The sequence below is a fragment of the Protopterus annectens genome, chromosome 6.part1 (genome assembly GCF_019279795.1).
Source record: "Protopterus annectens isolate FY-2018-M chromosome 6.part1, PAN1.0, whole genome shotgun sequence".
Lineage (NCBI taxonomy): Eukaryota > Metazoa > Chordata > Ceratodontiformes > Protopteridae > Protopterus > Protopterus annectens.
This window is the reverse complement of record NC_056738.1, coordinates 304591268-304618541: the sequence shown is the minus strand read 5'-3', so window position 1 is coordinate 304618541 and position 27274 is coordinate 304591268. Positions and strand designations below refer to the sequence as shown.

Here is a 27274-nt window from a genome sequence, read left to right as displayed (position 1 = left end):
TTTCGGCTAAGGACTTAACCTAGCCTTCATCAGTGTTAAAATTGCACATCATCTTGTAATCCTTATATACAGATTCAAACGATTAATCAAAAGTTCCGATTGACGAGTTTGTAAATATTCATACAAACCAAGGTGGAACAATCCACCCAACTTTATAATCCACTCTCTCTTAAAATTGGTTGGCACACCAAATTAAATGTTATGGTTCATAGGTTGGTACTAGGCTATCAGCCCTAGGGCCTATACAAGCCTAGCCATAACAATTCCCTGGCTATTTCTTCCCACACTATTTACTTCCCTGGACCCCTGTCTAGCAGGGTGACTGACATGATCCCCGGGTTGAATTTCCTTTCTCCCATCCAATCGTCAAGGTTCCTTTTGAAGAGGGCCAAAGAGGCACTCTGCTTGACATGTATGGGCAATCTATTCCAGAGTCCGGGGAGTCTCTGGGTCAGGAACCTATCCCTCCAGCAGGTTTTGTTTATTGTGATGACAAGGTTTAGATCCCTGGAGCGTGTGGCTCTGAGGGATTGGGATTTCTTTAAGTGTAGCATGTCCAACAGCTCTGGGTTTGACATGACCTTGTATGTTAAGCAAAGATTGCCTCTGAGTAGACGATATGCGACACAGTATAGCTGAAGTTTAAGGCGTTCAGCGTAGGGCATCTGCTTTAGGCCTGTGATTCTTTTAGTGAGGTATTTCTGTGGCCTTTCCAGTTGTTGCAGATGTCTTGAGAGGTACATACCAAACGGGGTATTGTATTCTATTAATTGGTCTAATGAAGGATGTGTACAGTGGGACAATGACCTCCTTTTTTCTGGATGAAAAGCCCTTAGTGATGAGGTGTGCCACATAGGATTTCCTGACTGTTGTGGCGATGTGTTTATCAAAGGTGAGACCACTGTCCACCTGTGTCCCCAAGTCTCTTACCAAACTTTCGGAGTTTAGTGCACTGCCACCTATATGGTAATTCACGGATACATGTTTTTTCCCCAAAGGGGATAACTACACATTTCTTGGCATTGAGCTTGAGCCCATGGCTCTGGCACCAAGCATCTGTTTCTGTAAGGCCCTTTTGTAGAGTATCCACATCATTTGGGGATTCAATAATGGCTCCCAGTTTGCAGTCATCTGCAAACTTTGTTATCCAGAGTCCCTTAGTGTTGGCTTGTACTTCAGAGAAGTAGATGTCAAACAAGAGCGGTCCCAGGACTAAACCCTGAGGTATACTCCACTTGTCTGGAGCTGGATTTGGAGTCTGCTACTTTTACAGTGTGGGTTCTATCAGTAAGCCAGTTAGCAACCCATTGGGTGACGTAGGGATTAATGCCCAGCTTAGTAAGTTTATCTATGACTCCAGAGTGGGGGATGGTGTCAAAGGCCTTGGCAAGGTCTAGATAGGCTGTGTGGACCACCTTACCCTTTGTCCATGGCTCTGGAGACTGATTCGAAGAAGTCAATCAAGTTCAGGAGACAAGACTGGCCCTTCACGAACCCAAACTGGGTGGGGTCCAGTGTTTGAAGGTTGCCAATGTCTTTGTTTATAAGTTCCATGATAATACGCTCCATGGCCTTGCAGATAAGGCTCGTCAGACTGATGGGACAGTAGTTTCCGGGATCCAAGGTGGATCCCCCTTGTGGAGTGGGATAAATGTAGCTGTGCGCCACTCAGTGGGCATGAAACCTGAGGCGAGGCTATGATTAAACATGACACTTAGGTGAGGTGCCAGTTCATAATGTAGTTCATGTAGTACACAGCCCGGGATGTCATCTGGTCCCATGGATGCTGTATTCTTAGCTTTGGAGAGTGCATTTTTTACCTGTGTGGCCATTATTACCGGAATTTGGCAATCGTCCGGTATTGAGATGGGCCATTTAGGGGGTGAAGTTGGCACTGAATCGATCTGCCAGGATATTGGCAATATCCTTGGGTTCAGTATATTTAATGCCATTCTGTTTTAGCTTAGAGCAGATCTGAGCATTGCCATTTAGATTCTTGACAGTTATAGAATGCCTTGTTGTCTTTGGAATCTTTGGCAATTTTATTTTCGTAACTAGCTTTGGAGGATTTTATGAGGGATCTCAGTTTCTTACGGAGGCTGGTAAGGAAGTTTTTTGCATCCTGGGATTTTCCTCTTCTGCAACAGCTTCTTCCTTTTGTTGTAAAGTTTGTTTATGGCAGGGGACCACCAGATTGGCTTCTTTTTTTTGGATGAGAGCATCTTGGTTCTATTTGGAATGGCACGATTTATGCATGACTGGATGCGCTCGTACAGTGCCTTAGTGTAGGATTCAGCAGTTGAACTTTCAGCTCCCGTCTGCATGGGTGTCATGAAGTTTGTCACTTCTGACTTGAGTAGCATGAAGTTGGCTTTGGAGAAGTTTTTTATGGAGGTTTCCTTACTGGGGGGTGGGATGTGGATGTTAAGGGTGATTAGCCTATGGTCACACATGACTAACGAGGGGGTGACCATAGGTGTGCAGCATCGATTTCCCATGTTGGTAATGACCAGGTCTAGGATATTAGAGCCCCTGGTGGGACTATGGATTAGTTGATCCAGGGCATTGGAACTTGTGAATTCCAAGAACCGTTGGGCAAAGGTGTTGGCACACGAGTAGCTTTCCCAGTTAATGGCAAGGTAGTTAAAATCACACAGTATTAGGGTGTTTGGGTCTATCTTAATATTTTCCAGTATGTGTAGAAAGGTGTAGTGAGAATCTTGGGGTATGGTGGGGATCTGTATTAAGCTACAATTTGGATTGCAGTCTTGCCTAGTGTTAGTTGCACCTGGAGAATTTCAGACGCATTGTGTTGGGCAACTAGCCTGGTGGTGTGAATATCCTTGGTGAATATTGACACTCCTCCACCTTTAGTGTTTCGGACCTGCTTTGATGGCCGAAAAGTGTGGTAAGAGTTGTAGCCTGGTATTGCAGGGGTACTCTCTGGAGCCTTGAACCAGGTCTCAGTTACTGCACAGATATCGATGTTCTCCATTTTTAGGAGTGCCTCGAGAGAGTGCATTTTGAGGTTTAGACTTCTAGCATTGAGTAGCATTACCTTCAGATTTTGCATGTTTGTACCTGTTATGGTGGTGGTTTTGTCCTTTGAACTTTGCCTAAAAAAGGCACTATAGGGGTGGCAAGAGCCTTAGCCAGTAACCTGAATCCCAGAGGCGACCGGTGCAGACCATCTCTGGCAAAGCATTGTGGTCTGTCAATCATGTCGTCCCAGGCAGACAGATACTGGATCCCCTTTGAATGACACCAGAAGCTTAGCCAATTGTTGAAGTCGATCATTTTGTCCTTATATTGTGGTATCATTCTGGGCGAAGGCAGGATGCTACTCAGGGCTAGGGTCATACCTGCCTGGGCCACATGATCCGAGAACTCTTCCATGTCTCATTTCATGTAGTCCAGGGAGGTACGTCTCAAGTCATTCACTCCAACATGAACAATGACAGTCATATTTGTACTTGTTGTGGAGTGACTTGAGTGCATGCGTTATGTGGCGGATCCTGGTACCAGACAGACAGCTGACTGTAATTTTCTCCTTGTTCAACCTGGTGAGAGGGACATCAGTGTGCCGGACTATAGTCTCACCTATGACTAAAGTGTTAGGTACATTGTCTTGCCTTAAGGGCTGTTACTGGGTGGCACACAGGTGTTGTGTTAATGTTCTATCATTTAGTATTTTATCAATAATGGTGAAGTTGAATGTTGCTGTAGTGCGTTTTAAAAGTATGTTTATATAAGGCGTTACTCATTTTACATTTGACATCACTAAGATGTTCAGAGATGCGTAGCCTAAGGGGTCTGGATGTCTGTCCTATATAAAATGTATGGCAGTTGCAACTGGCCAGGTATATGAGCCAATCAGTGCTGCAGTTTGCATAAAACCTTAAATCAAATACCGTCCCACAGTTGCTACTGGAAAATTGTCTAGTCTTCAACACGTTTACAATGGCTGCAGTAGCCACACGGCACACAACCCATTAGCTTATCCCCAGAAATGGTAGTGTGGATCATATGTTGATCTGAGAATTGGTGATGTTTGTAGTGGTTAAAATAAGATCCCAGGTTCTTCCCTCTCCGAAATGAAAACTGGCAGGTATCAGCTAAATGTGACAAAAAAATTGTCTGCTAAAAGTATGCTCCAATATCTCCTGATAGCATTAGTAACTCTGTTGGTATTCCTACCATATGTAGTTGTGAACCGTAAAGTATTGGTTTTATGTTGTGATTTCTGTTTGTATTTAAGAAGATCCTGTCTATCCAAATTGGCAGCATAATTACTTGCTGTATGTACATAACCCATGCTGTAACCTCTTTCCTGAAACCTATGAACCAGATCTTTACGAAAAAATTCTAAAGTATTTTCGATGGAACAGATACGTCTCATCCCAATATGAGACTTGGGAATGTTTTTTGTAATATGAGCCGGATGAAAGCTGGATGCGTGGAGTAAGGTGTTATACTCTGGGTATTTACGAAATACCTCGGTGCATAAGGCATTATCATCATTCCTGCATATAGCTACATCCAAATAAGTGATACTGTGTGAATGGTAATTATGAATTGTAAACCCCACTTATTGTCATTGAGATACCCCACAAATTCCATGAGGTATTCAACATCAGACCTCCACACCATCCAGCAATCATCCAGATACCTACGCCATATATCGATTTCCCCCAAGTAGATATTATGTGAATCATCATAAATGATCTGTTCCTCTATGTAAGCCATGTACAAATCTGCATATATGGGGGCAAAGGATGATCCCATTGCAGCACCTCGTACCCGAGGATAACATTGTTGGTGATAGAAGAAAACATTCTTGGTGAGAATGTGTTTCGTCAGACCAATGAGGAAGGTGTTGAAGCCGGGTTTATATAGACCTGATTTTTGTAGCCAATATTCAATGGCATCCAGCCCAGCCCAGTGTGGTATATTTGTGTACAATACACAGACATCTAATGTACATAACAACCAGTGATCTTCAATTTGCATATCATTTATTATATCCAAGAATTATGTAGTATCTTGGATTCTAGATCTTACCCATCTCAATAGTGGTTTAAGATATTGAGTTAAAAAATCTGACAGTGGTTCAGCCAAGGAACCACTGCCAGCCACACTGGGTCAACCTGGAGGATTATAAAGGCCTTTGTGGATCTTCTGTAAGAAATATATATAGACTGTTTGGATCTGACACTGTAAGATGATATTTGGTATATTCTGTGATAATACCATTCTGCAAAGCTGATTCCAAAAATTGTTCTAGTTGTTTGAACACAGGTGATGGGTCAAGAGGCATTTTAGTAGAATATCTTCCATCATCTAGTTGTCTTTGAGCCTCAGCATCATACTGTACCCAATTCATGACTACCACAGCACCACCTTTGCCCGTAGAAATAATTACCAAATTCTTATCATTAGAAAGTTCCTGTAAGGTTAACATATCAGACTTTGAGAGATTATTAGGCCTTGTATGAGTCATAGTTCAAGTGTAGATCTTTGAGTACAGTATTTTGAAAAAGACTCGCACAAGGATACATTGGTGGGACAAAGGTGGATTTGTGGTATTTGAATGTGTCCGCAGTTGAACCATCAGAAGTATTATCATGAAAATACAGTTTAAGGTCAAGTAGTCTGCAGAATGCTACGACATCTTGTGCTTGTCTCTCTTCTGGAACAAAAAACCTGGTATAAAAGAAAGACCTTTATTTAACAGTGTTATTTGTGAATCAGATAATGTTACATCAGAAATGTTTAATTAATTTGTCCTAGAACCAATGTTTACTTGTTTGTCAGATGTTCCATCAGTCCCTCCATACTTTTTATTTTTTCGATGTTTTCTGCCTGCCCTCTTGTAAGGCATAAAAGGACCATACTGTTGTTACATTTAGGAGTGGGAGAGTCTGGGGTCTGCTGTGTATCCAAATCTGAACCATAAGATGAGTCAGCAATCAGTACATGTGCTACGTTTTCGGAGGATGGAATTGGGACATTTCCGTTTTGGGGTGATACTACTATTGTTATTCCCCCCTTCAAATCTAACATGTCTGGTGTAGTGAAAAGGATGTCCTCTGTCATAATCAGTTTGATCTCTTTGGAATTTTTTGAGTTTCCTTTCTCTAAGTAGTTGCTCGTAAAGTCAGTAGGTCTGAGCTAAGTTTGGTCAATTGGGTGGAATAAAATGGTTGATCAATATATTGGTTACTTTCCTCACAATTTACTAACATTAGTAATTTCCCTAGCAATAACATTCATAATATCTAGTGTTTCCACAAATCCCATTGAACATTTTTGTTGCATTGCCGACCATTCACTGGTTAATTGCTCATCCAATTCAGTTACTAATGGCTGGAGTTTGACTCTGAGCCCTCTGGGGGTTACACCTTTGGCCATGTAAGCTTTAAATAGTTTGAGGTACCAAACGTTAGATCTTAGCACTTTCATATTTCTATTAAGTTGTTGAAATAGCTTATCACAATGAATTTGTGGATTATCAGTGATATTTGTGCTAGTGCCATTATTTCGTTCCCCAATACCAAAGACACCCAAGTCTTCCTTATCTGAAGAGAGCCCAGCCAAAATCTGATTTAAATCCATTATATGAAGGCTAGCAATGAATAAAGAAACAAGACTAACTGCAGCTGAAAATCAACAGTAAAATTATTAATCTTTAGAATTTGAAATCTGCCCAAAACTAACTGCACATGTGTACAAAGCAAAAGGCAACAAGATGCAAGTGCAGTACCACGTCCAAAAAAAGACCTTATGTCAAATTGACTGAAATGATCAAATCCTTGATCTGGACAATAATGCCCCCTGCAAAGCGTCAATATATTGTATCAATCAACAGGTAGACAGAGATCATCTATATGTAGTCACTATATCTCAATATCTAGATAAACTAAATATCTAGAATCCACCTGAATTAACATCCCCGTCTGCCCATAACTGTAGTACCTGGGTATGTCATAAGACACTTCAATAGGCAAGTATAAGAAACAGTGCCCCGTCCAAATCAGTCTTCTAACTAGCTTGAACTAAGCAGTCATATTAAAGGTCCAGACAATAACGATCCCTGCATTTCAACAAAATATTATCTTCATTATCAAGTAATGATGCATCTAAAACTGCCAATTGCAAAGCCTAAAAATAGGCCTGATGTAAAAATGTGCAGGTAGGTGGTGAATAATAAACCAATAATCAAACTGATGTTCAGAGCCTGCAGTTAAATATTGCGTCAAAGCCCAATTGGTCTATAGTAATATTTACCAGTGTGTGTCCATAACTGTATCAACCAGAATATCTAACAGTATATAAAAAAAATTGTGTGTGTGTTTTCATTACTCAATGCAGACTGTTCTTTATAGGTTGGCTCTAACAATATGGCGGATACTGGAGAAATTCCTAATCCCTCTTTGCTGTATTTCTGGTTGATACAGTTATGAACACACACTGGTAAATATCACTATAGACCAATTGGGCTTTGATGCAAGAAAGTTCTGAAAACAAGACTCTCCAACCAAAAGGCCAATGTGCCTAGCTTTTGGTCAACAAGACTGTTAAAGAAGCCCAAGCAAACATCCCTCTGCTAGAATTGTTTACTCCATGCTCTTTGCCCCCGTGCCTGCTGGACTTTAGGAAGCATGTTTGTGCTGCATGGAAACCTTCCACAAGCCTCCCCAATAACAAAGTTAATTTATTTCTCTGTGATAGGAGTGCTGTTGTTCAAGTAGCCATAAGGGTTGGGGCCTCAAACATCCTAGTTACGAGAGCATTTGAATGGCCCAACAGATTCCCTTAGGTAGGCAGGCAAGGGGAGGAGCTGTGTGCATTACTTTGGGAACCTCACAATGCCCACCTTGTGACTATCAGCTCACTGCACTGACAACATATACTGGTGGGTGTTGCATTGTCTGCAAGAGACTATCTGGCCTGTGCAGCACTGACAGTGTGGAACTTGAAGAATGATAGCACAGCATGTCTACCTTTCAGTAGCAGCAAAGTACAGTTTTGTACCTACCATAAATGTAGATGTTCGAAGATCCACATTGCTGCAGTCCTTACATATGGGTAGTCCGCTGTCCTCGGTCGGCCCGAATACCAAAGTATTAGGCTGACGTCGGTCAAGGCGCTTATCACTGACATCAGGACGTCAGGGTACAAAAGCGCATGACCGACGTCATATCCTCAGTCTTTTCTTGCCCCAGATGTCAGAAGGCCCCAAAAAGAAAGGCCAAAACCAAAAAGCAGCAAAAAACAACCAACCACCCCTGCACTAACCATATTTACAATATTTACAACCCAAACCACACAACCACCGCAAACTACAGAGGGGAAGGAGGGAGGGTAAATTGGACTGCAGCAATGTGGATCTTCGAACATCTACATTTATGGTAGGTACAAAACTGTACTATGTTCTTCATCTCACATTGCTGCAGTCCTTACATATGGGTAGAATCCCAAAGCAGGGGTAAGGGAGGATGGCAAAACTATAAAGCATTAGGAGCTGCCAAAATGCCCTGTAAAATTGCAGTGGCAAATCCAGCCCTAGATTTAGAGTAAAGTGGAAGGTGGTAATGCTTAGAGAAAGTATGCACTGAACTCCAAGTAGCTGCCTCCAAAATATCTTTAGTAGCCACCCCCCTTAAAAAAGCTGTAGAAGTGGCAGTAGCCCTAGTGGAATGAGGCCTAATCCCAGCTGGAATCTCTTTACCATGATGGGAATAACAGAAAGCAATACAAAAACCAATCCACTTAGAAATAGTTTGTTTTGAAACAGGTTTGCCCTGAGAACCCAAAGCAAATGAAACAAACTGCTGAGACTGCCTGAACCCTTTAGTTCTGCTCAAATAATATCGCAACTGTCTGTGTATATCCAAAGTGTGCAAAATCTTTTCCCCGTTATTTTGGGGGTTTGCATAAAAAGTAGGCAAATGAATAGTTTGATTTAAAGCCACACTAGAAACCACTTTAGGCATAAAGGAAGGGTTAAGTACGCAAAGATACCCTATCCTTGTGGAAAATCAAGAAAGGCTCAACCGCCATAAGGGCCTGTAATTCAGAAACCCTTCTCGCAGAGGTAATGGCCAACAAAAAAGCAGTCTTCCATGACAAATATTTCAACTCGGCAGTAGCTGCAGGCTCAAAAGGTTGTAGAGTGAGTTTCTCCAACACAAAATTGAGATCCCAAGCAGGAGTAGGAGCTCTACGTGGGGGTCTTATATTCTTTGCCCCTCTAAGGAATTGCTTAAACAAAGGATGAGAAAATAATGGTGGGTCACAGTCATAGTGAGCAGAAATTGCTGCAGCATGAACCTTTAGAGAGAAGGACAAACCTTTGTCCAATAACTCAGTAAGGTATTGAAGAGCAACACTTAAATTAGGTTTAGAAACATCAAAGTCCTTCGCTGCACTCCAAATTAAAAATCTCCTCCATTTATCTGCGTAAACTTTCCTTGTACTAGGCCTTCTGGCCTCCAAAATAACATTCAAAACTTGTTGTGGAAGCTGAGACCCTCCAGGGTTTAAAACAGAATATGCCAGGCTGTTATATGCAGAAACTGAAGTTTGACATTGAGTAAGTGACTGTTCTCCTGAGACAGCAGGTGTGGAATCGAAGGCAAAGGCCATGGAGGCTCCCGTATCAGACTTCTCAGTAATGGGTACCAGTGCTGTCGAGGCCAATCCGGAGCTATTAAAATCATGGTTGGCTTGTCCTGTCTGACCTTCAGGAGTACCTTTGGGAGGAGAGGCAGTGGTGGAAAGGCATACACGTGAAGATTGCTCCAATTGAATGAGAGAGCATCCACTTTCCAAGCTGTGGGATGAAACCTTTTTGTGCAAAACTTTGGCAACTGGTAATTTTGTGGAGACGCGAACAGATCTATGTCTGGAGTTCCCCATAACACTGTCAATTTTTGAAATACATGAGGATCCAATTTCCACTCGTGGGGATCCATTATTTGTCTGCTCAACACATCTGCTAAGGAGTTCTGTGCTCCTGGCAGAAACCTTGCCCGAAGATTTAGCTGTAAACTGAGAGCAGTCTCCCACAAAATCATTGCTTGTCTGCATAGAGGGTATGAATGTGTCCCCCCTTGCTTGTTGATGTACCACATGACAGTTGTGTTGTCTGTTTGAATCAACACCTGCCCTGGAAGAAGTAAATCCTTGAAAGCTATCAATGCAAATTGGACTAACATCTCCTTCAAGTTGATATGTAAATGTTGAAGTCTGGCAGGCCACGTGTCTTGTACCCATTTTCCATTTAGATGATCTCCCCAAGCTTTGTCTGAGGCATCTGTTGTTAGAATCTGACTCGCCCCTGGTTGGGTCACAGAGAGTCCCTTGTTTAGGTGACATTCCTGAGCCCACCATAAAAATTCCTTTTGAATGCAAGGTATTATCTGAATGACAGTGTCCATATCTTGGCAGTGTTGCGTCCATACATTTTTGAGATACCATTGTAGCTTCCTCATATGCAGTTTGGCATTGGGAAGTACCAGAATACAAGATGCCATGAACCCCAAGGCTTGAAGGACTGTCCTTGCAGTCAGCCTGGACTGACGAGACAATTGATGGAAATAAAGAGAAAGATTCTTTTGTTTGTCCGGGGTCAAAAGGCCATCTGGGATGCTGTATCTGGTCTCACACCCAGAAAGCGCATATCCTGAGAGAGTACTAGACGGGTCTTTATTTCGCCCACAGAATACCCTAGGCATCTTAACACTGCCATCACATACTGTAAATGATGAAGAAGTTCGTCCTTTCCTTGAGCCAGAATCAGGCAATCGTCCAAATAAGGATAGATTTGTATTCCTCTTAGCCTGAAGAAAGCTATCACTGGAGCCAGAACCTTTGTGAACACTCTGGGCAGTAGATAAGCCAAAGGGCAATGCAGAGAACTGATAATGAAAAGTCCCAGCCCGAAAACGCAGATACTTCCTGCAACTGGGCCTGATAGGAACATGAAGGTAAGCCTCCTTGAGATCCAGAGTCACCATCCAGTGATCTTTGCCCAGCAGAGGTAAAAGCTGTTGTAACGTCAACATTTTGAACTTGGGAATGTCCAGATATGTGTTGAGGATAGATAAATCCAAAATTGGTCTCCACGTGTTCCCTTTCTTTGGTACTAGAAACAGGCGAGAATAAAATCCTAGGCCCACTTCTGGCAGAGGGACCGGTTGTATAGCTCCTATTTGAAGTAGTAGAGAAATCTGTTTGTGAGCCTCTAGTCTTTGCTGAGGAGGAACGTCTGGCATGCCTTTGAAAGGAGGCAAGGTATGGAAATAAAACTTGTAACCTTGGTGTATGATATCCAATACCCATTTGTCCTGGGTAATTAAAATCCAATTTTCCTTGAAGAGTGCCAACCGTCCTCCCAAAGGTGCTGCCAGGCAAGAAGGATCTGGCAGCTGAAAAAGTAGGTCATTGGGCCTGTTTACGAAAGGACTGGCCCCTGCCCTCACTCAAGATTGTGCAGGTGAACTCCATGTTCTAGGTCTGAAGGAACTCTGAGCTCTGCCCCTACCACGTCTAGATCTACCCCTAGACTGGGAATCAGAAGAAGGATAAGTCCACCCCTTAGCAGGCCAATTTCTACTAAACTTCGGAGGCTGAACTTGCAAAAAATCTTTAACAGTCTGCATAGACTTAGCCTTGTCTTCCATTTTCTTCAAGACTGACTCCACAGGTGGACCAAACAACACTTCAGACTGCAAAGGAGCATCCAAAATCCTTGTCTTAACATGGTCAGATAAATTCTGATCCTTAAGCCAGGCGTGCCTGCGAAGAACTGAACCAGTGGCAGCCACCCTAGAAGAGGCCTGCAAAGCATCAAAACCACACTGTAAAGAATGCTTACCCACCTGTTCAGAGACATGCACCAAATCTTGTAATTCTTTACACTCAATGCCTTCTGCCAGAGCATCCACCTTAGCTTTCAATTGAGAAAGAAGAAAATTCTGATATTTCAACATATGAAACTGGCAATTCAAATCCCTCATTGCTAAGGTAGAAGATGTATAGACCACCTTTCCCCATCTATCCAAAGCTCTGGCCTCTTTATCTAGAGGAACCGGATTCTTTACAACAGAGGCCCTGACACCCTTAGGTCCCTGACTAATAGTTTCTGGGTCCGCCCTAGGACTCTTATAGAGATATTTATGAGCCTCAGGCACCCTGTAATACCTATCCGGTTTAACAGGCGCAGGAGGCAGAGAATCAGGATTAAGTGAAGCCTCTGAAAATACATCTTGCACAACATCCAGAACAGGGGTATAGCTAAGGGCCTATGTTGAGGTAAAACAAAAATTCCCTAAGCCTTTTCCGTGAATCAGAGAAGTCCTGACCTTCCCACTTAAAATGTTCCCTCATAGAATGAAGTGTCTCTGAAAAGAAAAATCCTCTGGAGGAGAAGCAGAAGGAGTGGAATCTTCTGCATCAGAATCAGAATAAGGAGTGTACTCCTGCAAGTCTTCAGCCGAAGACTCTGAATCATCCGAAGCCTGTTCAAAACTTTCCAACTCTGGCTCCACCCTAGGCCTCTTATCAGGAGGGGGCATAGAACCTCTAATCAGAGTAATCAAATCTTCTGCCATTTTAAGCATGTGCTTCTTAGGCACAGACCCTGCTGAACTAGGACTGACACCAACAGAAGCTAAACCTGGCCTGCCTCTGGAAGAAGCCTTGGAAACAGAAGGAGAGGGCCTAACCACCCTGGGAAGGGAGGGGAGGGGAGTACAGAAACCTGAGAAGCCCCTTCAGCCTGACCTGCCTCTTGAGAGGCCACATCCTGCAAAATCAAAGTCTCCCCCTGAGACTCCAGAGAAGCCTCCATCGGAACCACCGGTTCCACTGAAGCCTCTAGAGAACCGGCGTCCGGAATGGATGACTCATCTTGCCTGGGTTTAACCGCTTTGTCTTTGCGCTTCTTCGTGGAAGCGGGCGTCGGAGAATCCGACGGCATATTATAATTGCACCGCTTACCGAAGACCAGCCTAGCACAATCTAACCTTCGCTTAATAGTGCGCTTATTAAACCTAGCACAAAAGCGACAACCGACTACGTCGTGCTCAGGCCCCAAACAAGGAATGCACAAAGAATGATAATCCCTATGCGGTATCTGTTTCCCACAAGAAATACAATTATTCACTTTTTCTGACATCCGGTAATACACTGAGGCAAGAAAAAAACAAAATATTCCCCAACGGGGTACTTAGCCAACTTGGATTCGGTCTGAAACTCCGAACTCGAAAAATTTCAGAACGCCGAACGGCACTTGCAACGCTGCTTCTGCATCGGACCATGCGGCAAAAAAGACTGAGGATAGGACGTCGGTCATGCGCTTTTGTACCCTGACGTCCTGATGTCAGTGATAAGCGCCTTGACCGACGTCAGCCTAATACTTTGGTATTCGGGCCGACCGAGGACAGCGGACTACCCATATGTAAAGACTGCAGCAATGTGAGATGAACATCTGCAGAGCCTGCAAAGCCACCTTGCTGGCTCAGGAGTTTAGTCCATAGGAACAGACCTACCCCACTCCTTACTGGCAGACTCCTTTGCCATGGGAGCAAATTGGACCATGAAAGCTCACTCCCTATCCAAGGATGCCCGGTACTGGCCCAAGAGAAGAAAGAATGAGACAGTGGGGCATAGTATGCTGCACATGGACTGTTTAAGCATTTATCATTGGGCAGGAGATACAGCAGCATCTGCTGTAGGACTACAAGCTTCAATAACAGTTTCTACTCTACAGTGATTAGACTTTTAAACTTGGGCACTAGCCCCAGGGGTCTGGACACACAAGTCAATTTTTATTTATTTGTGCAATATTTACCTACATCTATTTCCAAGTAAGTGCAATATTTATTATTATCCATAGTCAGTATTATTTAACCCATTTCAAGTGCAATATTACACAACTTGGGCATTGTTCAATCTGCAGTGCATTTTGTATTACTTTAAATGTTGTTGTGTCTTTCGGCTTTTCCCCGTTAGGGGTCGCCACAGCGGAACTCCAGTCCGCTAATGATTGGTAGTTGATTTTTACGTGCCGTGTTACCAGCCCTGCCGCACAACCTTCAACGAATAAGGTAGTTAATTTAACTCAGGGGAAGGTATTCTTTTCGTGTAAGAGTGTTGGTAAATCTCTGCTCTTTCTTGCGTGCACTGGGAGTAGTACCGTATTAGTTAGTTATGTTTATTATTCTGCTTGTGTTTCACTTTCCTTTGCAATCTCAAGAATTGAGAGGATACATTAAATGTTGTTTAGGTTATGCGTGTGTAGTTCTAAATGACAAAAAATTTGACTGACTTAGTAAGAGGAAGCTAATGTGCACACCCCATGGACAGGGAGGTGGGGTTAAGATCAGAGTAGATCCCACAGTTAAAAGTGAGCTCTGGAAACACCTCGAAAACAGCTGGATGCGATACCAAACTCAAACTATGCCATACAGAGGCTATCAGAACAAAGTTGCTTGGGTTCACCACACAGGAAGAGGCAACCAGAAAACGAATACAAGCTTCAAGCTGAAAAATTATAACCCACCGACAGGGAGCCAGAAAACCGTACAACCATATACATGTCAGCATCACAGGACTTCAAATGGAGAATCTTATCCCTTTCCCATGGCATTCTGGCCAGGCATGCAACCATCGCATCATAAACGGGTTAAAAAGAATGCTTATTTTGCCAGGTCTTGCGGCCACTACAGCCAACACTGGGGCAGGCACAAGGAACTCAAAAGGCAACCTCTCCCAAGGCAGACAATACCCAAATGGTACAACTTGTGGAGACTACTGTGAAGGACTCATGAGCACAAGCAACAAAGCCTACCCCACAAACAGGCTCATAGCAAGGCAAGAATGAATGCAAATGAAGGATCCCTCCATGAAGAGAATGCCAACTAACTGGATATAGCATCTATTCCCCTACTCCATAAGGGCGTAGGGGATAGAACAGCCTTCAATCTCTAGGAAATGGGGCACATTTCACATCAGTGAGTTGGAGCTTCCCAACAATTTTGCCCCCTCACCATAGCCAGGGGTAATCAAGAGAGCTGCTCCCTTAACCAGATGGCCTAAAGAGGCCCAGCCGGACCACCCGTGGGTGCCTAGCTGACAAAAGATGTTAGCAAAGGGATCACTGGCTTGGTGCTAATGGCAACAATAAGTTATCTTACTGAGGTGATAATGGGGAAACTGAAGATGTACAGTCTGTATGGCCTAACCAAAAGGCACTTCTCAGAAGGAACTGTAAAAAGTAGTCAAGCCAGTCCTCAAGGGATGGTTACCTCAAGCCATGCCATTCTGTACATGCACAAACTGGAGCATGCAGTTCCAGCTATAATGCCCAGAGAAAGACAGTTCACCTCAATAAATTAAAAAACATGATCTATGACAGGTCCTCCATGAGCCTAGACTAAGGGAAGGTTCAAATACTCAAAGCACAAACGTAATAAACAAGAATTTAGGCAAATGAGACATGCAGTTGAAAGCCATCATCTTTAAATGCAGTCCTGGAATTTATCCCATAAAAAAGCTTAAAGAACCAAAGCATGTACAATTCACTGCTCTGTCAAGGACAGAAACCCTTTCAAAGAACAGCTCGAAGGCTTCAGCAGACTGGTGCCCATTTGCAAGAATGAGTCTGTGACAAGGGGGAAGGCCTGCCTGAATCTGACCTTGCCATCAAGTCTCCAAAAAGGAATCCCTGCACCCATGGCTCATGATCCAGAATCCCTGGAACTATGGCTCATGATCCCCATAACAGTCAAGTGTTTGGTGTCTTACACCTTTAGCTAATGACCCTGGTAGGGTCACAAGAACCAACAGGCCCACAACACTGCTAAGCACAAAAGTGAATGGGATGAAATTCTCCAAGATGAAACCTTAGCACATGTAACCTGCACTATATGACTGGCCAATTTTGAAGGCCAATCCCACAAAATCAGGTAGGACAGGCACAGTGCTGGGCTAATCAGCAAGCCACTTGTTTGATACTAAAATGGCAACCCAGAATAGTACAGCACTCAATTAAGAATGAACCCCATCCTTGTGAGAACTGGGAGGTTAGAGACAACATGGACTTAACTCTTCGAAGGCTAGGCTTCAGCTAGTCCTCCAAGTAACAGGTGAGGAAATTCTGATCACATCCATCAGGTAATGAGATGGAAATTCTTACTAATACCACAAGATGACAATCCCAGTTAGTTGGAGTACGACTTGTTCAAGTTTTAAATCACTGAAAAGAAAAAGAAAATGCAGAGACAAAGACCAAGATTTAAACTGAGTGCCGCCCAGAACAATGGTGGGCAAGTGTGACGAGCACATTTATATAGTTAATCCAATGTCGCATGCAATTCTTCCCACACATCCAACCACAGGTCCCAACAAGGGCACTTGGTGTTCAACCCTCGTGAGACAGTGGGCCCTTCCACCAGCTATCAAAGTACCCTGCTATAAAAGTACAAGACTATTCGGTCAACTGAATTTGACACCAATTGTTCAAAACCTACCAAGGTCTAGAACTGGACAGCAATCCCCGATTCCCTTTTAAACAAGAAAAATGGGACTTTGTATGAAGTAAAAAGCTTTACAGCCTCTTCGCAGAGTACAGACTAGGCTTGATCCTTGAGTTCTGAAAGAACAGCATAAACCCTGAACATTTCTTTCTGGGGAAGGATTCAGTAGCTCCAAGAAGTGACTACTGTATCCACCACCCTGTTTAAAATGCACTTGTCCATGGTGGTACATTCTCTAAAGTGGACAAAAATAAAAACTGACCTTGGACAAGTCTTAAATGGAACAGTACGAAAGCGCAAAATCAATTTGAATAAACTTGATCCACTGCTTCATCTTGGTACAGTTCTTGGTTTTGTGTACACCTGGTTGTCTGGTTATTAGACATAATATGAAAACATGGATTAAGAACAGATACAAATTATGAGAATTTAATACAGAAATTTTAGTCAGTTTATGCAATATGAAGTGAAAGAAAGCATATTTATGGTATATTCTGAGAGAAAGCCAGTGGAGAGAAATTAATAGAAGAGTGAGTGAAGGGAAAGTAAGGAGATACAAGCTATGAATAGGTATTTGTTCAAATTAGGGATACAGTTTATCCTGGTGTTGAGCAACACAGCTAATTTTGGTCTAGGAAATCCACCTGATGGATCCATCTGCCACAAGATGAAAGCCAAGCTCCTTTCTCCACTGCTTGCGGCAAACAGGAAAGGAGCCCTGGCATTTGTGGGAGTGCTTACGATTTTCTTCAGGGAGTAATGACCGTGCAGGTACCAAACAAGTCAACTGTAAAGTTAACTAACACTTTGAATTTATGCACCTTAAGCATAGAAAGTTGAACATTCCCAAGACACAGAAAATTGGCTTTTCTGCAGCTGCTCACACAGAGTAGTGAAAGACAATGTCATAAGCAAGCTATGAATGTTGAAGGTAAAATCATTTCTGAAATGTCAAGCTGGGGACAATATAGGTCTTTAATTTAATTATTTTCTATGAATTTTAATAGGGCTGAAGTGTCACTTAGGGATTGTACATCCAACCAGATATTTGTTTGTTTTCTTTCTGCAGTTTAACCAAGTAACCAATTTTACAAGCTAGCCAAATGCATGCTCTTTTTGCAATATCCTTTTTTAGTATAGGAAGGTAACCAGTTTTCCATATTTTGTGCATATGGCAACAAAGGATCTAGGAATATGAAAGGACACCATTCTAACCTATGTTAAACACAATTAATGTTCCAGGAATAAAACTAATGTGTACAACTAAAGCAGAGTTACTATACAGATTCTACACACACACTGCATACTCCAGCTTTCTACACTGCAGTTTTAGTAAAAAATGCAGTGCAAGTCAAATTTTTTCCATCAAACCATATTACGATTCCTAACATTAACTACCTGCTTTGTTGTTCGAAATCCTTACTTCAAGGCATTTGTGCAAATGTTTTGAAGGTAAAAGAAATGTTACACTTTTGGCTATGATTTCCACTACCACCACATATTTTTGAGTTATGAAGAATCTCTGTATGTACCTCAATGGTTCCACTAACAAACTGGTCAATAGCGTTCGAGATCTCTGCTCTTTTCACTCCTGTTTTGAATGTCATAGTAAGCACTCTGGGATGATGTCTAAGCCACCAGTTGTTGGCCTTGTCTCCTGCCAGCCTTGTGCAGTGAATTCTAGACTGCTGGCCTGCTCCAATTCCAATAACCTGCAAAGACACAAGTAGGAATAATTATTTTGATTTTATACAAAAATTTATATTCAGAGAGTCTAAATATAAAATCATTTTAGGCAATAAAGAATAACTATTTAAGCCACAAAATTAACATTTGATGGGTAAATAAAGTTTTTTTTCCCCAAATCTCCCATTGCCAAGGTTCTGCATACACAACCAATGTGGGGGCATGATTTGATGTTGCAACTACAGGAACACTCTACAAAGCGTGTCTGCTCCAAACAAGGAAACAAGCATACTTTCTCCTAAACCAGAAACGCTTTAATCGTAAGGCATGCACGGCTAACAAGTGATATAAACACGTACCTGCCAAACTAACTCCAGACATGAAAGAGGCCAGAGGTGATTATGAGGAAAAAGCAGAATGGTTTTACTTAAATAGGACACATGATGAAATGATACAGCAATAGTGAATTTATGGCAGCTAGTTCTGAGGATCCTTTATGGTGGGTTAAAGAAAGTGGAGTCTCAGGCAGCAAACCTACCAGGGCTGAAGAAGCCATAGGACACAGCCAGAGAGATCAGAAGGCAATATCCTAATACAGAGAAATACCCATGACACCAGACTCCTAAGATAGCTATAGCTGAAAATGCAGACAGTGAAAGCATGAATATAAGATAAAGTGAGTGCAACACTGTCTGCTTCAAAAATGTCTATTATAAAACAAAGGAAATAACCACTAGTGCAGTGGCCTTTGCCACTTGACTGCAAAACCTAATGCAACTGTCACTTTTTTCATTGCCTATTCTTGGCGACTGTCGGCCCTTTCCTTCTTAGACAAAGGAGACTGATCTTCCTAAACCTCTGCATCAGGCTTCAGATAAACTTGCACTTGCAAGTGTATAAACCTGGATAAAGGGCTTTCTCCCTGGTTTGTGCCTTGAAAAATGCACTTAAATTTCGTGCTTCCAGTACACTACAAGTTAGGATTTTGATTACAGATGAGCTTGCTTATGTTTTCCTAATAAACAAATGCTACACCATTGGATATCATATGGTTTATAACTCGCTTGTGTCTTCCTAACGAAGGAATGCTACACCACTGGGCAGACGTATGGTTTCTGTCCAAGCATGTTATATCCAGTTGGAAGGATTACAGTCTGCAGTATAGGACCTGAGCAAGGCTTCGGTGACCACTGTAACACCAGAGATCTACTGCATCGCTACCAACTTTGAAAAAGTTAGCTTGTTACAAAGACTGAGCAGTTAAAAAACTAAAGCCTCAAAGTAGTAAATTTAAGTGACATATTTGGGGGGGGGGATTAGTTTCCCCATTTTCTGTAGCTGGGACTGGGTTAGAACAAATGCAATCACAAATGGTGAGTTTATAATGGACTCCATTCCTCCCGTTTTTTGCTGCAGACAATGACAAATTGTCAATGAGGTGTTACGAAGTTTTACTAAGGGTCAGAGTAATCACAATGGTACATTGTGTGTCGATGGTTGACCGAAGAGGCTTAGGTAGTGAAACTGCTGTGCCTACTGAAGATGAAACCTTTCCAGAAGGAAATACAACTGATGAAACAGGAAACTATTGGTACAACCGCCAGGGTTAGGTATAATGTGACATGAGATAATGCAGAAGCAGCCAGGCACAGAAAGTGACAATCATATCTTTTTATTTGCTGGATAGAGGAGGACCTAGTTTGGACATTAAAAAACAGCTTATGGAAGAGTGAGTATTGTGGGCAGACTGACAAGATGAGATGTAGCCCCTCTCCATACAGGTTTAGTGCTGTTCGTCAAAATTCTTAACTTAGCTTTTTAAGTGGCTGGCCTGTCTGCTTTACAGGAAGACTTGTGGGTGTGGGTGGGGGAAAGCTACACGAGTAGTCTATTGATAATTACAAAATTAAAGGGTTCTGGCTGGAATTGTGCCAGAACACCCTCTTTCCTATCACTAGGTGTTCAAGTTTTCCTTACACTGAAGCTGCAGTTACTCGAATGCAACCCATTTGCCACTTGAGAAATCAGCTTTCCCAGTCTTCTGTTCAGTGCAAAAGGGAAATAACAGGACTGCAGCTGTGGCTCAGGAAGTCCACCAGCACATTCACTTCCATAGGGATGTGAAGTGACAACCGCTTGATAAAGCGGTGCTCCCATGTCTATGGCCCTCTGCCAAACATGCACTGCTTCTCTGCACAACAGATACGGGTGCATGCCACTTGCTTGTTCATGTTTCATACAACCAATCGACCGAAGCAGTAGAAGCTCTGGTCTCAAACTTCTCCCAGCATGTAGCGCAAGAACCACCACCCAGATGGTTCAGAAGCTTCCCCACTCCTGAAGGGCCAATTTCTCCTTAACAACGTGGACTGGTGGGCTATCAAGCTGCTACTTAAGCAATTATGCCCTATGCTGCAGAAAAAGTAGACCCTCACCAAGACTGGTGGAACTCCTCCCCCCTCTACAGACAATGATAGGGCACCAAAATAATGTGACTATATCATTTGCATCTAGAGGTACGAGAACACAACTATGAAGAACAAAGCTGGTGGTAGGCCCAAGAGGTGCTGGAGGATCCAGGATGGAACACTGCTGCATCCTACTCCAGATTGCCAAGATAACCAGATGACCTTTTGGTCTCTCTGCAAGCAGTAGGGGAAATAATAAAGCATGCAAGCTCTGCACCAATACAGTCCTCAGAATCAAACTATGACTTCACTATGTCTATGGTAACCATAGCAGTTCTGCAATCACAAGTGCCAAAGCCAATGATACAACCAGAGACTACCCTTGACAGGGGGATTGCAGGAGTCAGCCATTCAGTGCGAAAAAGGTTCTTAGTGAGCTCTTGGTGCAGAAGGCACCAAACAGTAAAATTCTAATATCTATGTTGACATGAATACAGTACAACTGTCTGCCCTAGGACAATCGAGATCCAGCTATTGTACAGAGGGATCACAGACCAGCAGTCCTGTGGAATTCAGATGCTTAAAAATCTACTTATGCAGCTTTTATTTCTTTTTTTAAAGACATGAGGCTGCAGCTATTCCTTCCCACTGCACATAAGGGGCCCCAAAAAGTATAGTTGTGTACACTTACATAAATGTTGGAGTGTATTCACTGTTGTAGTCATCACACTTGGGTTATCTGCCTGCAGGTAAGCCCTCAGTTGGCGCGAATATGAGTCTCTCAGAATTTTTGCATCGGATGCTGTCAACTCTTCCAAGACGTCAGGGGTATAAAACAGGCAGCCGATGCCATTACATCAGTTTTTCTTGCCCCAAATGTCAGGAGCCCCCAAACAGGAAGCTAGTATATGGTGGGAAACACCACCAGTAAAAAAGTAAATACCACTACCATTAAAAATGGCCATACAGAGGAGAGGTAGAAAAGACAGAGAAAATCAGGGGGGGGGGGTGGAGGGAAGGAAACCAGGACTGCAACAGTGAATACACTCGAACATCTACATTTATGGTAAGTGTACATAATTGTACTATGTTCTTGGTGTTTCACTGTTGCAGTCATTACACTTGGGTTGATTCCCAAAGCTGAGGAAGGGTGGAGGCAGTCAAGAAGTGTTAGGGCTGGCTAGCAGGCCTTGTAAGACTGCTGTAGCAAATCCAGCTCTGGATTTAGAAAAAATAGGTAAGTGGTAATTCTTGGTGAAGGTGTGTACAGAACTCCAGGTTGCAGCTTCCAGAATGTCCCTGGTAGGGACTCCCCTGAGAAATGCTGTACAGGTGGGAGTAGCCTTAGTGGAATGTGGTCTGATCCCCTGTGGGGTAGGTTTTCCATGGTGCTTGTAGCAAATGGATGCAGTGTGCTATCCATTTGGAAATGGTTTACTTTGAAATGGCCTTGCCCTCTGCCCCTGTAGCAAAGTTAACTAGCAGCTGGTCAGATTTTCTGAAAGGTTCAGTCCCGTCAAGGTAGAACCTGAGCTGTCTGTGCACATCCAAGGAGTGCAGGATCCTTTATCCTGAGGATTACAGAAGGTTGGCAAATGGATGGATTGGTTTAGAGTCACAATGGAAACACCTTGGGCATAAAGGATGGGTTAGTCCTGAGGGAAACACTGTCGGCATGGAAAATAATGAAGGGTTCCACAGCCATTAGTGCCTGTAACTCAAAACACTTTTCTTACTGAAGAAATGGCTAAAAGCAATGCTGTTTTCCAAGAGAGGAATTTTAACTCTGCTGAAGCAGCAGGTTCAAAGGGGGGGGGGGGCGTGAGCTTTTCCGGTACAAAGTTAAGGTCCCAGGCAGGGGTGGGTGCTCTTCTAGGGGGCCTTAAGTTGTTAGCCCCTTCTCAGGAACCATTTGATGAGAGGGTGAGAAAATAGAGGTGGCTCAGTATTATAACAGCTGAGATGGCAGAGGCATGAATCTTAATGGAGAAGAGGATAGGCCTCTATGAAGTAGCTCTGTAAGGAGGGCACTGCTGTGTCTTTTCCTAGAGATGAATTCCAAGAACAATATCTTTTCCACTTTTCAGCATAGGATTTCCTAGTACTAGGCCTTCTGGCCTCAAGAATGACGTCCAGCACTTGTTTGCTGAGGGTTGCTGGTGGTGTATTCAGGGGATGAGCCAGGCTGCAAGGTTTAGGGTCTGCAACTGTGGATGCAAAATCTGTCCCTCCTGCTGAGACAGCAGGGTAGGGGTCTGGTGAAGGTGCCAGGGTGGCACCGTTGTCAGACTGCATAAGAGTGGGTACCAGTGCTGGCGTGGTCAGTGTGGGGCAATAAGAATTGTCTGTGGCCTGTTCTGTTTGATCTTGAGTACTACTTTTGAGAGGAGGGGCAGAGGAGTTGTGTCTTTCGTCTTATCCCAGTTAGGGGTCGCCACAATGGAACTCCGGTCCGCTAATGATTGGCAGTAGATTTTTACGTGCTGAGTTGCCAGCTCTGACGCACAACCTTCAACGAAGGTACGCCCATTCATGCATGTCTCTACAAAGAAGACAGTCTAGCTGAGAATCGAACGGGACAACGTCTTACTGTGAGGCGAAAACGCTACCGCAGCACCACATAAATTGAGAAGTTTTCCCATTGGAAGGATAGGGCACCCACCTTCCAGGCCCTGCTGTGAGGGTTCCTAGTGCAGAATTTGCTCAATTGGTGGTTGCTGGGGAAGGCAGAGGTTCGCCTCCGGTGTCACCCACTTCTGGATTAGAAGGCTTAAGATGTTGGGCTCCAATTTCCACTCATGTGGGTCTAGGAGGAGATTTCTGTTTAAATTGTCTGCCAGTGAAGTTTGTTTGCCTGGCAGGAATTGAGCTTGAAGATGCACTTGGTTTCTCAAGGCTGTGTTCCACAGGGCCATGGTTAACCTGCAGAGTGGGTAAGAATGGGTTACCCCCCCTACTTGTTTATGTACCACATAACTGTGGTGTTGTCTGTTTTTATCAGCAGCTGTCCTGGAAGGATTAGGTATTTGAAGACTGTCAGAGTATTCTGTACAGCTAGCATCTCTTTTTGATTGATGTGCAGGTGAATTTGGCCTGGGCTCCACTTGCTCTGAATGCATTTGCCTGCCATGTGAGCCCCCCATGCATAATTTGATGCGTCTGTTGTCAGGGTTTGGTCGGCGAGGGGTTGAGTGAAACTCTTGTTGTGGTTGCATGCTTCTTCCCAAAGGAACTGCCCTTAGAGAAGGTATGATTGGAATGACCGTTTCCATTTCCTGAGAATGTTGGCACCAAAGACTAAGGACCATTGAAGTTTACTCATATGCAGTCTTGCATATGGAATTAATACAGGAGGCCATGAACCCTAGAGCTTGCAGTATTTTCCTTGCAGATAGCTGGGCTTTGGTGGCCATTTGGTTGTAGTTAGTCAAATAGACCTGTTTTTCTGGAGTGAGAAATGCCATCTGGGAAGTTGGGTTCCAGCTTGCTCCCAGGAATACAGTTTTTTGACTGGGCACCACTTGTGATTTATTTTCGTTGATGGTGTACCCCAATCAAGTGAGGAGTCTCTTTACAAATACCAAGTGCTGAAGTAGCAATTCTTGACTGTCCGCCTGAATCGGGCAATCGTCCAAGTATGGGAAAATTTGGATATTTATCTGCCTGCAGTATGCAATGGCTGGAGTCAGGCACTGTCTTATTTACTGCGCCCAGAGTATTCACAAAGGGAAGTGCAGAGAACAGTGCATAGAGCATGCCCTGAAGCGTAGATACTTCCTGCAAGACTTCCTTATGGGGATGTGCAGATAAGCTTTTTTAAGTCTAGGATGACTAACCAGGTATCCTTGGCTAGCACAGGGAGAAGCTGTTGCAGGGTAAGCATTTTGAATTTTGGGACCACCAGAAAGGTGTTGAGAATTGATGAATCCAGGATTGGACGCCAAGAGCCCTCTTTTCTGGGCACCAGGAACAGTCTGGAGTAGAAACCCTGCCCCCTTTGTTCTACTGGAACAGGATGAATAGCCCTGATATTGAGCAGGGAAAGTACTTGCTTTTGAGCCTCTGCCCACTGGTTTGGAGGTAGGTCTGGAAACTTGCTTGGGTTTCATAGGTAGGTACTAGGCTATTGGCCCTGGGGCCTATACAAGCCCAGCCAAAAAGGCACCCTGGCTTTTGCCACCCAAGAAAATTATTTTCCTGTGCCACTGTCGAGCAGAGCCACAGAGGTGATCCCCGGGGTGAATTTCCTATTTCCCATCAAATCAAGATTTTTCTTGAAGAGTGCTAATGAGGAGCCTTGTTTGATATAGATAGGTAGTTTACTCCAGAGTATGGAAAGTCTCTGGGACAGAAATCTATCCCTCCGGCATGTTCTGTTTATTGTGGTGACAAGGTTTAGGTCCCTAGAGCGTGTAGCTTGGAGGGATTGGGATTTCTTTAAGTGGAGCATGTCCAACAGCTCTGGGTTCGACATAGCTTTGTATGTTAGGTAGAGATCACCTCGGAGTAGGCGATATGCGACGGAGTAAAGCTTTGAGATGGTCTGCGTAGGGAATCTGAGGCCGGTAATCATCTTTGTGAGGTATTTCTGCGGCCTTTCCAGTTGTTGTAGATGTCTTGTGAGGTACATACCAAAAGAGGCGTTGTACTCTATAATGGGTCTAATGAGTGATGAGTAGAGGGGAACAATGACCTCTTTTTCTGGATGAGAAAACTTTTGTGATGAGGTGTGCCACGTAGAAGGATTTCCCGACTACTGTGGCAATGTGATTAAAGGAGAGACTACTGTCCACCTGTGTCCCAAGGTCTCATCACACTTTCGGTGTTAAGTATACTACCGCCTATGTTGTAGTTCATGGGTACAGAGTTTTTACCAAAGGGGATGACAATGCACTTTTTGGCATTGAGCTTGAAACCATGGCTTTGACACCAGGCATCTGTCTCATGGAAGTAGAATCTGTACCCCTGGGATACAATGTTTAGGACCCATCGGTCCTGAATAATGGATATCCAGTTTTTTGCATGAAGGGCAAGTTTTCCTCCAATGTGCACAAGTAATTGGGCAGGGCTGGGAAGGATAATAGAAAAGTCATTGTGAACTTTTTCCATAAAGGGGAGGCTTACCACTCCCTGATTTTGAGGTGTGAGCACTCCATTGTTTAGATCTCTTCATACCCTGAGACTGTAGTCTGGGTGGCCTGTTTCCCTGGAGTTTGGACTGAGAAGGCCTGGAAGGAGCTGGAAAGGACCAGTTTTTAGGCCAATGCCTACTGAATCTTGGTGGCTGCACTTGTAAGAATTTTTTTAACAGTTTGCATAGATTTAGCTTTTTCTTCCATCCTTTTAAGAACCTCTTCTGCTTTGCTGCCAAACAAACAGTCCTTATTTAAAGGAGCGTCTAGTAATTTAGTTTTGACATGATCTGGCAATGTTTGTTGCTTCAGCCAAGCACACCTTCTCAGTACAGACCCAATGACTGCAGCCCTGCAAGATGCTTCTAGGGCATCAAAGCCACACTGCAAAGTATGCTTACTAACTTGGTTTGCAGAATGCATTAACTCTTGTAAATCTATTTTCTGCACAGGTCTGGAAGTAACACCATTTTTTGCTCAGTTTCATAATATGTTGCTGGTACTTCAACATGTGAAACTGGCAATTTAATGCCCTGATGGCAAGATATGCAGAGGTATATGCCTTCTTACCCCATCTGTCTAAAGCTCTGGAATCCCTGTCTGAATGGGGTAGGGTTCTTGGCTGTAGTAGTCTTAATACCTTTAGGTCCGTGGGAAATGGTCTCTGGATCCGCAGTAGGATTCTTAGAGAAATTTCTGAGAATCTGGTACTCTGTAGTACCAGTCAGGTTTTCTAGGGGCCGGTGGTAAAGTGTCTGGAGTAAGACTGGATTGCATGAAGACAATCATCTACAACATCCAGGACAGAGGGTAAAACTAGAGTCCTGTGCTTAAGCAACTGAGTCTCTCTTTGGACTGACGGTAGACCTGGCATTCCCAGTGGAAATGCTCTCAAAGTATGCAAAGTTTCACCAAAAGTAAAATCCTCTGAAGGGGAGGCAGAGGGAATGGATTCCCCTGCATCTGAATCCTCATATGTAGATAAGGGCATGTCCTGATAATCAGAAGGGTCAGAGTCATCGGACTCCTGTTCTGTAGAATCAGAATGAAACTCTATTTGTCTTTTAACATGGGAAGGCTGGCTTCCCCTAATTAGGATAATAAGGTCTTCAGCCATTCTAAGCATTTGTTTTTGTGGCACGGGAGCTTGAGCATGCACTTTGGTCATTGGTTTTCTAGGCGCAGTGCGTACTCTGGGCCTGAGAAACAAGGCGGTTTTAGCTAAAAACAAAGCTGTCATTTTAATTCCAACATCGGTAGGTCAGAATACACCCTCAGAAGCTGATGCCTGCATAGCGGCTCCGGGCCCATCCAAGGTAGAAACATCCGCAGGTTCCACAGTCGAAGAAGCATCTTGCAACATTCCAGACTCCGAATGGGTCCCAGCAGAGGTCTGCAAATCTGTAGAAGCAGACAAGGGCTGCAAAGGCGCCTCACTGATACCGACGGGCTGGCGACTAGCTTAACAGAAGCAGAGTCAGTTTTGGACCTATGCAGTCAGTTT

At 43.5% G+C, this 27274-nt stretch overlaps 1 protein-coding gene across 1 annotated transcript in view; it reads right to left on the bottom strand.

The window, feature by feature from the left end:
- The window catches only part of ATIC (5-aminoimidazole-4-carboxamide ribonucleotide formyltransferase/IMP cyclohydrolase), a 1003526-nt gene that overhangs the window by 138080 nt on the left and 838172 nt on the right, over positions 1 to 27274 (bottom strand). Inside the window, exon 14 of the mRNA XM_044075723.1 lies at positions 18077 to 18256. Within this exon, the coding sequence (XP_043931658.1) occupies positions 18077 to 18256 (180 nt within the window). The remainder of the gene's footprint in view (positions 1 to 18076; positions 18257 to 27274) is intronic.